Source organism: Larus michahellis, chromosome 4, assembly GCF_964199755.1.
Source record: "Larus michahellis chromosome 4, bLarMic1.1, whole genome shotgun sequence".
In the NCBI taxonomy this organism is placed as follows: Eukaryota; Metazoa; Chordata; class Aves; order Charadriiformes; family Laridae; genus Larus; species Larus michahellis.
Genome location: NC_133899.1, coordinates 13,306,836 through 13,320,793, shown reverse-complemented (window position 1 = coordinate 13,320,793; position 13,958 = coordinate 13,306,836). Strand labels below are relative to the sequence as shown.

The following is a 13,958-nucleotide window of genomic DNA, read 5'->3' as shown; positions in this document are numbered from 1 at the left end:
GACATCTTCCACCCCCCCACCCCCCCCAAGCTGTTCTAAGTATTCTCTTTTTGCTTGTTCTGTATGCAGATAGGGTTGGAGGTGGACCCTCTAATTTGACAGAAAATAGGCTAACCTTGTGGTCTTTGTTAAGTCCTAAAACTACAGTTGAGTGTGTGGTGTCTTTCCATATAACTAGGTCTTTTGTTCCACTAGAGAAAATTACTTAATTTGTTAGAGAGCTTTTTTTTTTTTTTTAAAAGGTTTATCTGTAACAGTCTTTACCTAATAGACCTGGGATTGCAGGGAGGTGATTAATGTGAATTAAAGGATCTCTGTGACATAGGACTAAAGGGCAGAATTACTTTGTTGTTGTTGTTGGCAATCCCACTTGTGCAATTTCATTTCTCCCCAAACCAGATTTCCAGCATTTTGCATAAAGTTAAAGTCTAATTGGACCATATACTTCTTTTTGAAACTCTCTTTATTCAGGGATGTTCTGTTTATGCATTTTCATTGGGAATGTGTGTCTTTGTCCCTCGAAATCCATCTATTTATTGCAGTGACACCTACTGCTGAGAGAGCTGATCCGCAACAGGATCGGTTACTGTTAAACTTGGCCAACAAGCAGCTCGTGACTCAACCAGCAGATGTTTCTGTGGCTCAGGTCAAAGGGAACTTATGGACTCGGGTTTTTTTTTTTTCCTTTCTCCTAGCATTAAGTGCCAGGAAAGTCAACACTAGGTACACACAGTTGACCTGACCAGTGGCAGGAGGAACTGAACTTGGGGCCCCGAGGATCTGCAAAGACCAAAGCATTAGTCTGTTGAGCCACTGTGCTGGCTACAGTCCAACAATTTCAGACGACTGACTATCTGATTGCATGCCTGGATTTTAGTAATGATTTTACATACTTATTTGATGATTTGTATCCAAGCTTATGCTTCTGACAGGTGCCCTTGTGAACAAAATCTCGCCGGGCTATCGCATATGAATATTTCACAATCAATCATACTTTGATCTTTGGGACATATGTGCATTTGACATTAGATTTAGTTGTGCACAAAATCTAAGTCTAAGCCTTTGTGAAATGAAAATAAAATCATCAACCCAGCATTACAGTTTTGGATTTAAATTGTTTCAAACTATGATTTGAGTTCTGTGGTCTTAGCTCTTCTTGCGTGATCTCTTTGTAATTGGTAGAGAGGGCCTGATCCTCCTGTCCTCAGCCAGCTGAAAGGCACTGCCTCTTATTTGGAACTCGCCTGTGTGAGGAAGGCAGGATTAATAGGGTCAGCATTATGTATATTTTAATATTATATAATGAGTTAGAGTATTGCAGGCTTCCAGTGCGGTACAGCGTCCTCAGATGAGAATGAAGATTCAGAGCCCATTTCGTGCTGTAAAAATGACAAAAAACGAAATCATAAATATGCTTTGCAAAGTCTTCCAGGCATTTTGTTATTTTATTTGTACTGCGTGGTACTAAAGTGGATCGTTAAAAGCTTAATTTTAAGGTTTCTTCAATCTGACGTGGATGCCAGTTAGATTAATTAAAGTGAATGATCAGATAGGAGCTACAGGAGATTGATCAAATTGGAGAGAGTTTAATCAGTTGTATACATTCCAAATTACATGAAAATAACAAATTTACTTTTAAAAATGCTGTTTCTAAAGTAACAGAAGCTTTAATTTAATGAAGCATTCAGCAAATCACGCTCACGTTTGAATTTTGGTATCATTCTTATCTTTGCTTTTCTCATCAGGAGAACACTAGGAAAAAAAAAAAAGTAAAATGAGAATCAATGCTTATAAGCTAAAAAATAATGATCCCAGATGCAACCAGTGCCTGGAAAAAAAGCAGGATTTTTTTTTTTAATCTACTGAACTTTCCGTACCAATTATTTATCTTTCTCTTCTTTGGTTCTGACTTCTTAAGTATATGCAAGTGAAATAGAATAAATAAGAAGGAAAACAGATTTTGCTAAGTCACATGCAAAGTAGCAATAAATCAAACAGCTTGTCTGCATTCTTCTAATCTTTCTATTCTAATCTGTGAGTGAGATTTATAAATGACCTCTCCTCTCCTCTCTGCTCGTCTTCCTAGATTGTGATCACAAACAGTTCACAGTCCTCCACTCCATGGGTGCTACCAACCAAAGGCTGTTCTGGTGATTTATCTTCTACTGATCAGTTATCGGTCCAAAACGCTGTGCTAGCTAGAAAGTAACCTACAGATGTAACAGGTATTTTGGAAATTCTCTCAGTCGAGAGCGAAAGCAGTACAGCCTCAGCAAACAATTTTCTGTCTGCTAATGACTTTTGAAACTTCAAAATCCCTCTGCTAACCCTTCTTTAAGACATAAAAACTGTTGTGGAATGAGTTGGCTCTGTTGTTACTAAAGGAGTACTTTGTTTTGGAATCAATAAGCAGCTTGTTTAAATATCAGCGCTACAAAGCAGCTATAGTTTTGTCAAATGCCTTGCCTGCTCCCCCCGGCTTGGTCTCGGGGCGGCTGGGTGCTGGGAGATGGGTGTTCGCCTCAGGCTCCAGCCCGACCCCGGGGGCTGCTCGGCCGGGACTGCGGGAGCACCCACCGCTTCCTACAGACCATGTTCGAGTGGTGCTTCACCCCGATTTTTTAATTCTTAGAAGCTACATATGCTTTGCTATACAACTGAAATGTGGTAAAGTGACTAATAGCAATAACGAAGTACCAAGTTGGCCTTAATAATATTTAAATAAACACAAATGGATAGGACACATTACCTGTAGGCCACCTTGTTTTTTAAAAAGATGTTCTGTTGCACTCCAGAAACCATATATTTCCCTAATATAATTATACTATACCCCAAGGAGCAGAACACCTACTTAACCAACCAAAAAAAAAGGGGGGGGCAGGGGGAAGGAAGGAAAACTCTATTGAACCCGATGCAGTTACTCTATTTTACATAAGTGAAATGAGAATAGAATCTGGCCTAATGTTTATTTCATTTTATCAGATTGGATAATGCTGTCCTGGTGGCATTAAATAGAGCTGATCCCTCCCCTCCCCTTCCGTGCACACATGTTTTTGTTAAAATTTAACTATTTACGTCTATGTCTCTTAGTATTGCCTACAAATCAGTCAAAGAAGAGTAGGTCATCTATCCTGCCCTACTGTTTATATATTAATCATCTGGCAAATAAACCGCTCAGTATCCTACCCACCTCAGTAATATTTGTGATGTAATTTGTTTGGATGCCCAAATGTCACCAGCGTTGATTGTAAGAGATGAAAAAAACGTACTTGCTCAGCACACCAAGCTCTGGGCTAAAATGTAAGCATGAAATCTCTGGTTTATTTTTGTAATAATGTTTACAGCTGTTTAATGACCCTGAAAGGGTTCAGTAGTCTGGTGTTCTGTATTTCTTAACAGGAGTGTATTATGCTTATAACAGCCTTAGTTAAACTGTTTCAGCTACAACAATAAGAACAATATTTAATAAAAATCCAATATATATTCTGAAGTTTCTCAGCGATACCTGTTTATGAGTTGCTAAGAACTGAAGCAGTCTGTATTGGAGTATTTAGAATTTGTTAATGGATCGCAAGATAATGTAGATATATGTGAATTTTTCTAGCTGGAAAGATAAATACCAGGTCTATATTCTGAAAGCATAAGTGACAGAGTGTGTAACTCCCAACTGCTCAGAGGATCAGGGCCAGAGCGAGCTTGTCGTTTAAACACGTGAGCTTGTAAAGCATTACTTTGCTTACTGAACTGTAAATCTTTTAACTAACCTAATCTAAGCTATAATAACAGCACAACAGTGTTTTTAAAATGACTGTTTTCTCTACAGCAGTGAAGAGGGAAATGCTTTAGTGTGTGTCCAGTAGGAATGAACAGGTGTAAATGAGAGCTGAATTTGGTCCATCTGTTTACAAAGATAACAGGTGTGTGTATGCACATATGTGTATGGATACAGATATACGTGTGTGTGCGTATGTTTACATGTGTGTGTAGGCATATATTTATATTTAAACTATTTTTTAATCTAGTTGCCATCTTTTTTTTTTTTTTTCCTCTGTTTCCAGCAAAAGGAAGCCGAGCTTCTCATATTACATTAATGTAGTTGTGATGACAGGCATTTCTGGTGTCATAATTGGTTTTAAATTCCAGTAATCCATTTCAAATAGTTAAATAAAATCTGTGTGTTCAATTGAAATGGCTAAAGTCAGAACTTTCGTTACTGATATCACAGGAAATAGTCTTGAGGGCAAAAATGTGAGTGAAATCAAAATAACTATTAGTATCATCAAAGGCGCTCGAATGTCTCACTGTACCTTCATGTGGGAGATGAGAGAGTATTTTTATAATAGATGTATCCAGTTGTGAATTTCATAAGCTGAGTACCCTCCTCGCAGAAACAGGGAACTGCACACCCGACACGGGGAAGGGCTGGCCTCTGACGGTTTGTGTGCTCCTGCCCTGCCCCGTGCAGCGCGCACCAGGCTGGGGGCTGGCCTGTGCCCGCGGAGCAGGGCTGGGGCTGGGCTTTCGCCCGGGCGAGAGCTCAGGGTCTGTTTGGGTTAGGAAGGGCAGCCCGTGAACAACTCCCGATACCAACGTGCTCTGTACGGTGCCGCGTCTTTGGGGGACACTGTCTTTACAGAACATTTCAGACGATTAAAAGGTCGACAATTTACTACATAAATTTCAACAAACGTATTTTGAATTTCTCAACAATCCCAAATTCGTTTTGCAGTTGACTTTGTAAACATACGTTAACTGCAGAGAACATTGTGCTTCTGTTCCCAGCGCGAGAGGTGGCAAGACGTTCTGTGTTTTCCTTATGAGAGAGATCAGAATCATGAAAATAATGTAATAAGCTATATATTTAAAATTGGAAGCTAGAAATTTTCCCTCCTGTGAAGCGTCGCATCAGCACTTATAAATTGGCATTTCCAGATTGTTTATTTTTGAATACTGTTCTGGCTTGGGGGGCAAGAAGGGCAGGTCGTAATGAAGGAAGATGTTGTAAAAAAGACTTAGTTTGTCAAAACAGTTGAAATTACAAACTGGGTATATGTTAAAGTGTAAATTTCAATGAGGTCCACTCACTTGAGGTTTTTTTAGTGTTTTTAGCATTTGGTTGTTGGGGCAGAATGGATACAGTAAAATTGCACATCAGGCCAGTCTGAAGAGGATGGTAGCGTCTATAGGGACATCCATGTGGAGGCAGGACGACTGCATGGCTGCGAGCATGGCTGTGACGCAGAAGCACCTCTGCACCTCTTGGGTGTCGTGGAGAGCAGCCAGACCTTGGGAGAGGGTCCTGGCCCACAGGAAGAGGCTGTGAAGTGACCACCATGACACCAAGCTGGGGACTTCGACCTGCAAGGCCTGAAGTGAGAGGCTCACTGGGTGGGGAAGGAAAACCCCTTACCCCACCTGGTGTAACCCTCTCTGGCTCTCTGGTCATAGATCTCGACAGGGATGATGGATAAAGAGGGAGAGAATGAAATTGCTAATTTTTTTTAGAGAAATTAGGTAAATTAGATTGGGTTATCTAATTCATAGTGGAATGATGGATGAGGAGGAGTTTTATTTCTGTCTTGCAAGTGGATACAAGATGAGATTTTGGTAGGTTTTGCTGTGAATGGGCTGAAGAATATCGAGAGTCTGATTTGTCTGATCTGACAATTCAGAGCCAGAGGCAGGAGAAAGGACTCCAAGAAGCTGGGGCAGGTGAGGGTGGGAATACAGTTTGAGTGAAGAATTGTAGCATCTTGAGATTGCGGTAGCTGGATCCTAGTAACTGAACAGATCAGAATACGCAGCATTTACAGGTGGTTATTTCTCACTAAGCAGTGGCTTTGGCGACGTTTCCGATTATTTCATCAAAAACATAAAATTTCCAATGCCCAAGGATCAATGTGTGTGGGTCAGGCTTCCCAGGCTTCATCCAAAATTTTTAGTTTTTAAATGAGAAATTATGGGTTTGGTCTTCCTCTTGATTTTTTTTTTTTAATTCATCCTATCTAAATTCTACATTATGTATGTCTGTATGTTTGTGGGAGACAAAACAGAAAAATGAAAATTAGAAAAAATTATCATGTTCCAACTATAACTGTTGTTGTTACTTTATTAAAGTTATCTTTGAAAAAGAGACACTGAATGACTTAAAATCTCAACCACAACTGCCTCTCCCCTCCTCAATCCAAGTAACCATACGTTTGAACTGATGCTTAGGGTTAAACATCAGAATTAATAAACTCCACTGGGAGCTGTCAGCATTTCCAAACTTCGATAGAGCATAAAATGCTAAAATTAACTACCCAAACCTTCCTGAGCATGTAAAGGCACCAGTTCCCATTGAGGTCAACTGAATAAATGAAATTTAGACTGCATTTTTCAAGCTATTATAGAATAATGACAATTCACAAAGACTTTTCTAAACCCTCTTCAGTATATGTATGTGTCTGTACATGCAACGCATTTCTTGAATTTTTATGTTCTTGTTTGCCAACATGCCTTGTTTAAGCGTGGTGAGGAGAAGTAACGCCTGTGGTATGTGGAATCCAGACAGAAAGTCAATTCTGTTCTTTGTTTGGTTTTCGTGGTTTTTTTTTTTTTTTTTTTCCTGGCGATTTGTTGTTTGTTTGTTTGTTTTTTATTTTTTTTTTATTTTTAGGAAGTGGGTAGGTAGATACTCAAAATCTCAGTCAACTTCAGGTAATGGCAGGCCTAAGCACTATGGCCCTCAGATTTTAAGCTAAACCTTTGGAATGTGAAAATTGGGTTGCTTCTAAAGTTAGGCAAACTTTCAAAAATGTTAAAAAAAATGTGGTTTTGTGTACACACATTTTGAATGATTGTGGTCCACTCCACAGAAAACTTTTATGGAAACCAGGAATTTTATTTGTTTGCTACGTGGCCTTGGGTGATCACTTGGCTTGACTATGTTCCCCTACCTTCAGAAACCAGACGTTACAAGCTACTTAAGTGCTGTTCTGTAGCTTATAGGTATAAGCTTTTTCTTTTTATATAGTTGATCTCATTAATATTTTTATAAATAACAACACTGACAGCATGTAAGTAATGGGTCCCCGAAATGAAACCTGAGTCTGAGCACTGTTAAACTTTGAAAAAGATCTGCTTTACATCTAAGCAAAATTGTGTAGCTCATGTTCATCTTTAATATACATGAATATACACTTCCCCCTTTACTTCTCACAAGATCTGCATTGCATCACAACCTCAATCATCCTGTCGAGGACCAAATAGGTCTCCTCTTGGAGACCACCCATGCTTTTTTTTTAGGCCCTCATCCTGCAAATACTTAAGCATGTGTGGAACTTTGCTTTCAAGAGTCACCCTTTGAAGTCTACTGGACTACTCCCATGAGCACAATTACATGCATTTTAAGTATGTGCCAGATTTGGGCCTCAAATTGTCTAGTGAGTGGCCACTATGAAGCCCTGTGAGGAATGGTGTCCACCTGGAGTGAGCCTGCAGCCTTTGTAGAAGGCATAGCGAGGAAATGCTTTTGGCTAAAGCCAGGCAGAAAGTTGACCAAATTAATTATTCAATAATGTATAGAATTCAGTAATTTTATTAGTGAATAAAGTGTCAAATCACTCCACTGAACAACACAGATCTTAATTATGTTCTAATATAACCTTATAGCATCATACAGTTCGAGAGTTATTAATGTAAAACTTTATATTTTAAATAGAATTTTATAGATACATTATTTCCATATAGAGTAGAGAAGTGGCAAGGATAGAAGATTACTGTGGACAATTACGCAGACCAGAACAGAGCACTTGTGTTTAACAAACAGCTTTGAATTCTAATTTTCCGCAATATACATATTGTAGGTACAATTTGTAGTCATTACTGTGTATTAGGAAAGTTATTAAAATTCTTAAACTTGTTGAGGCTTTCCACAACACCTTCCCCAGATTTTAATTGGTTTTATCTAGTTCCATAAGAGAACTCTTTAAAACAAATCAAAGTCCTTTAAATCACATGTCTTACCCATCGAAGGACAGAGATATTCCTTCTATAATCTGGCAAGTTTTCCTAAGAACAGAAATCTGAAGGTTTTCAACGATGAATTAAAAGACTTGGCAGAAGATAATTTATGTGCCTTTTGATGGGCTCAGTTTCAAATTGACAAAATAACAATGTTTTGTAACAGAAGGGTTAAATCTTAATCTCAGAGGTTTACAAAGCTGCTAGTCGCAGTCTCCTTAAAATTTAATATACCTCGTTAATGCTTACTTGCAAACACTGAAGGATTTTTATGATTATAATCATGTGTTACAGCACCTAGTACTGTTTCTAAGCAGCATACTAATCAGCTTAATGAGATATTACTGCACTTTTTGTTGACTAAAGCAAAATCCCTTTTATTGTTCTAAAGCTTGTCCTTTACTTTATTTTTTCCCAAAACATTATCTTGTTTTATTGTACACCAGTAAATATCATACCATCGTTTTTTTGTCAAATCATAAAACTATCTTTCTCATTGTAGAATGTGTAATATATTGAATATGGTTAATGGAACTGAAAGTTACAAATGGATTTCTATTTTTGTTGGATTTTTTTTTTCATGGCTTTTCTAATGGAAATGGGAGAGATGCATAACATTTCTTTTTCTATAGATTTAGAAATGTAAACAGGTGCAATTTCACGAGAAGAAAGACAAGGGAAGTGGTAAAAGCCTTTGCCCCTTCCATAATAATTAGATTTTGAAATTGTAGCGTATTTTAAAATAGTAATTAATGGTTATTGGTAAACATGCAGAATGATGAAAGCACATGTATGATCAAAACTGTATAGCGTAGTTGGCATTTAATACACTTTTTATTGTTTTTACACTAATTCCTTTGCATTGTTATGAGTAGGTAAAACATAAAATGCAAATTGTACGTCAGTGATTCAATGCTTGTAACTCTTTCACAGTCTGAATCTAAAATATCTTCTGATTTTCAGAGATGGAGGAAGCTAGTTTGTGCCTTGGTGTTTCTTCAGCTGTGCCAGAAGCTGACGCCCATCTCAACACCACCATACTCAATGGGCAGTATTCAATGAGCCAGAAGCTGCACCAGATCACTTCCCAGCTCAGCCATGCCTTCCCGGAGCTCCAGAACAGGCAGAATCCAGAGGAGAAGGCGTCAGCACCATTAGAAGACAAAAGCCACATGTCCATAGCAAACCAGCCCATCAGCAGTCAGATGGCACTGTTGGCAAACCAGCTCAACAGGGAGGTTGACACCAGTTTGAATGGGCGCGTGGATCTGCAGCAGTTCTTAAATGGACAAAACCTAGGGATTATGTCTCAGATGAGCGATATAGAGGATGATGCCAGGAAAAACAGAAAGTACCCGTGTCCCCTCTGTGGGAAACGCTTTCGATTTAACAGCATCCTGTCGCTACACATGCGAACTCATACTGGAGAGAAACCATTTAAGTGTCCATACTGTGACCACAGAGCAGCTCAAAAAGGCAACCTGAAGATACACCTGCGTACTCATAAGCTTGGAAACCTTGGCAAAGGTCGTGGAAGAGTCCGAGAAGAAAACAGACTTTTACATGAGCTGGAGGAGAGAGCAATTCTTCGGGACAAACAGATGAAGGGCAGCCTCTTGCAGCCACGATCCGATGTGAAAGCACAGCAGCACACCCAGCCAATGCCTCTTGCAAACTGTAACTTGTCTGTGCCAGCTAATCACAGCACACCTGATATTTCAAACCCTGTTCCCTCTCCAAAGCCAGTCAGCGTCCAGGAAGAAGTTGTCGCTCAGACAGCTGGGTTCAGATGCACGTTTTGCAAAGGCAAGTTTAAGAAGCGAGAAGAGCTGGACAGGCACATAAGGATCCTGCACAAGCCTTACAAGTGCACCCTGTGTGACTTTGCCGCCTCGCAGGAGGAGGAGCTGATTAGCCACGTGGAGAAGGCTCACATAACCGCAGAGTCGGCACAGGGCCAGGGCTCCAACGGGAATGGGGAGCAATCCACCAACGAGTTCCGTTGTGAGGTGTGCGGCCAAGTGTTTAGCCAGGCCTGGTTCCTAAAAGGCCACATGAGAAAGCACAAAGATTCCTTTGAACACTGCTGTCAGATCTGCGGGAGGCGATTCAAAGAGCCTTGGTTTCTTAAAAATCACATGAAAGTTCACCTGAATAAGTTATCTGTAAAGAACAAATCTCCTAATGATCCCGAAGTACCTGTCTCCATCAGCAGCATGTCCCAGGAAGCTCATGCAAACTTGTATTCCAGGTACCTGTCATGTTTGCAAAGTGGGTTTCTTCCTCCCGACAAAGCGAGTTTAAGTGAACAAAATCAAATCTATAACAAAGGAGATATGCCCATGAAAGAGAAAGAAGTCTTGGGGAAGCTCCTTTCGCCCATTTCTGGCATTGGCCACAGTATTGCTGAAGGGGATAAACATTCTTTATTGGGCTGTCTCAATCTGGTGCCTCCTCTGAAATCCAGCTGTATAGAAAGGTTACAAGCTGCCGCCAAAGCAGCAGAGATGGATCCAGTAAACAGCTATCAGGCCTGGCAGCTTATGGCAAGGGGAATGGCCATGGAACATGGCTTTTTGTCTAAAGAGCAGCAGATACAGCGCAGCCATGAAGACACTTTGGCAAATGCTGGAGTTATGTTTGATAAGGAGAAGCGGGAGTATGTGTTAGTAGGAGCAGATGGCTCTAAGCAGAAAATGCCTGCTGATTTGGTTCACAGCACTAAAATGGGCAATCAGAGAGACTTGCCAAACAAACTAGACCCTTTAGAAGGCAGTAGAGATTTTTTGTCACATGGTATGAACCAGGGACTCGATTACAACTTACAAAGTCATGGAAACGTAAAAGAAAAGCCAACTGAATGCCCGGACTGCGGAAGGGTTTTTAGAACATACCACCAAGTGGTCGTTCACTCCAGGGTCCACAAAAGAGACAGGAAAGGAGAAGATGAAATAATTCAAGGTAATCTTGATGAGCGACGTGGGTCTGGCAGTGATCAAGAGTCTCAGTCTGTCAGCAGGTCAACGACACCAGGGTCCTCTAACATTACTGAAGAAAGCGGAGTAGGTGGGGGTCTCTCACAGACGGGGAGCGCCCAGGAGGACAGCCCACATCCTTCCTCACCCTCCTCTTCAGGTATGATAACTTCCCCTTCCCTCTCTGCACTGAAAGCTTCGTAGCTATATTTGAAATCACAGCAGCAAAGTAGTTTATGCATTCGTTAGGTTGCTTCCTAGCGGTCCACAGGGATGTGGTGTTACATGCCAGAACATCTGTGTTGGGGTTCCTGCAATGCCTTTGAGGTTAATTCTCGGCTCGCCCTTTTCTCCCCTCCAAGGGCGGGTCTCTTAGCCTTTCAGCTGTCACCTCCGCCACCCCACCAGCAGCAGCGTGCAGGGTCTGCAGTCACCAATGGCCATGTCGCTTCCAGGGCCTCTCCCTCCAGGTTTTGGAAGGTGGTTTTTTTTCCTCCTCTTCTATTTGTGGTGTCTCTCTTGCAGATCTTTCCATGTTCTTCATTTAAAAGGGCGAGGAAAGATGCCTTCTTTGAGCTATAGTTCAAAGAAACAGGATTAATAAACAGCCTGTTGGCTAACCTCTCTGATTGCTCTTATTCCCACCACCATATCAATTACTTAGCTGAGAGATCTACTCGTACCTGGCCACTGGACTGATTTAAAAAGAGATTCAGAAAAACAAATTAGTAACTTTTTGACAATCTTTTAACTTATGTGCACATTTTAACATGTATGAAGCCTTCTGCTTAATTCACATCTATTTGAAAGTACAAGAAAAATAGAAATCGGGCCGAAACATTTTAATTGCATTGTATGTCACGTTAACTTGCTGTGTATAAAATAGCAAAGCAGATAATATTTCACTGGAGATGTCTATATAATATTGAGCTTCCTGGTACAATTTTTAAACTTACTAGCCTATGACTGCTGAAATAAAAATCTCCAAGTAATAACAGGTAAGATTTCTGGCCTCATCTATATTTCCAAAGTCACTTACTAATGGATAGTAAATTGAAAGTTATATCTTCAGCCCTTTATAAAGAAAGCACCTCACTAATACTGTAATCATTCTGCAAGCCTAACAACAGAGGAAATCATGCCATAACAAATACTCTGTTACTAATGGCAACATTGATTTCTGCAATCAGCCATTAAGTCTAGAAAATGAAAGACAGTTTGAGGTACCTTAAGGCATTACATTGCCCACTGTTAAAGAGCTGGTAGCAGGCTGTTGAGGGTAATTCTTTTTAGTTTTTTTCCCCCCAGTTTCGATAAATATTTTAGCATTGGAGGCAATTCACTGTTACAGTTATTAAGTATATGCCAGTTTATTTTTGTTGTTCTTGTCATGCTCCAGTATACTCTACTTCTGAGGCCAAATTAATACAAAAATAAAGTGTTAGTTTGCTGGCTTATTACAAACCAGTAAAGAAATTGTTAAGACACATAAATCTGCACTCCACATTCCACGGATTCCTATAGTACTTAATGCTGTTGTTTAAATACCCATGAAACACACTGTCTACTCTTAGAGTCATAGCCTCCTTTACAATTTATTACTGCTGAGACACGTTAGAAAATTCTGTGTAGGAACAAGGCTAACAGGCGAGAGCTAATTTCATACTATATATAGTTGTTGAGATTGTTTTAAGAGGATTGAAAATATGTCAGGATGAAGAAGATTATTTTTCTAACTTTCACTTTTCAAAATCCTACGCGTGGGGGGGAGGGGGGAGGAGAATGCTCCCCTAACATAGAAAGCGTCACTTTTGTTTTGCAATGCCATAGAGCGATTGGAAATAAAAGATCCTGAAATCGTTTAAATTCTATCCAAAGCCTTCCAGGGCTGTCTGGAAAAGTTTGGAAAAAAAGAGCCCCAGAGTCTTCTGAGTGAGGTTGAACTGATAGAGACTGAAGAGGATTCAAAACAATGCATGTGAAAGTTGGTGTGTTTTGAGTGCCCTGAAAACTTTAATTCCAAGCGTTCTGGTTTGTTAAATGTATTGTTGTGGGAAGTTTTTCCTGTCTTCAGAGGCAAAAGATAACACCGCAGTGTTGTTCTCTCTCTGGTCTCTAATTTAAAATTATTTTTAACTTAAATTTAAATTTTTTTTAACTACAGTTTACTTAAAACTTTTATTTTCACACCTGATGCACTTATATCGAAGCTTAAAAAAATGAAAGCAAAATATGTGCAGTAACAGTTGCTAGAAGCACGTTCGTTTTTACTGAAGAAAACCAGACCTTTTATATTAATATCTGATTGTCTCCTTTAGTCTGTTACTAGTACCTCTAGGAAGGCTGTCGGTGTCATACATCCTATCATGCAAAGTGTACGCGTTTTTATAACTTCTTAATCAGATGAAAGGAAGAGAGTATTGAATTTTACCAGAACAAACTCTAAGTATTCTTTAGTACTTTAAAATTAATTTTACTGCCATGTTGCTGTTGGAACTTTTCATTGTTACGTAGTGTGTATTTTATCACTACCTGTGAAAGATAACCCTGTAGAATATAAAGAAATCAGATTTTTTTGCATAAGGGAGAATTAAGTAGTCATTGAATCTTCTATTAAGAAATTACCGCAAAACACAGTTTTACAAATTTCTCAGACTGCATAACAATGTCTCAAAACTTAATTTGCATCACTTGATTCTTTTTTTGTTGAAAACTGGGTCAGTAGGGCCTGAGAAACTATTTTTTCAGATCTTAACCAATGAATTCTTCTTTATAAATTGGTGCTCTTAACATGATAGTAGTTCTGAATTCATCATAAAAACCTTTTTACACAGTGCCTCTTAGAACAGATCTCCAGAAGAAGGCTTACAATGAGTGGCAGAGAAGTCTTTGTTATCTGATGTAATTCTTTGCAAAGGAGGATTGGGAATGGAGTGCCTGTTTAAAAATGTCTAGCTCAGGCTGAGAAGAAGAAAGGGT

At 39.5% G+C, this 13,958-nt stretch overlaps 1 protein-coding gene across 8 annotated transcripts in view; it reads left to right on the top strand.

Annotated features, from left to right (window-relative positions):
* The window catches only part of ZNF536 (zinc finger protein 536), a 352,592-nt gene that overhangs the window by 152,637 nt on the left and 185,997 nt on the right, over nt 1-13,958 (top strand). For all 8 annotated transcript variants that reach the window (XM_074583019.1, XM_074583016.1, XM_074583020.1 and 5 more), the window contains one exon: nt 8,968-11,139. In XM_074583019.1, coding sequence (XP_074439120.1) covers nt 8,970-11,139 — 2,170 coding nt within the window. In that variant the 5' untranslated portion in view covers nt 8,968-8,969. The remainder of the gene's footprint in view (nt 1-8,967; nt 11,140-13,958) is intronic.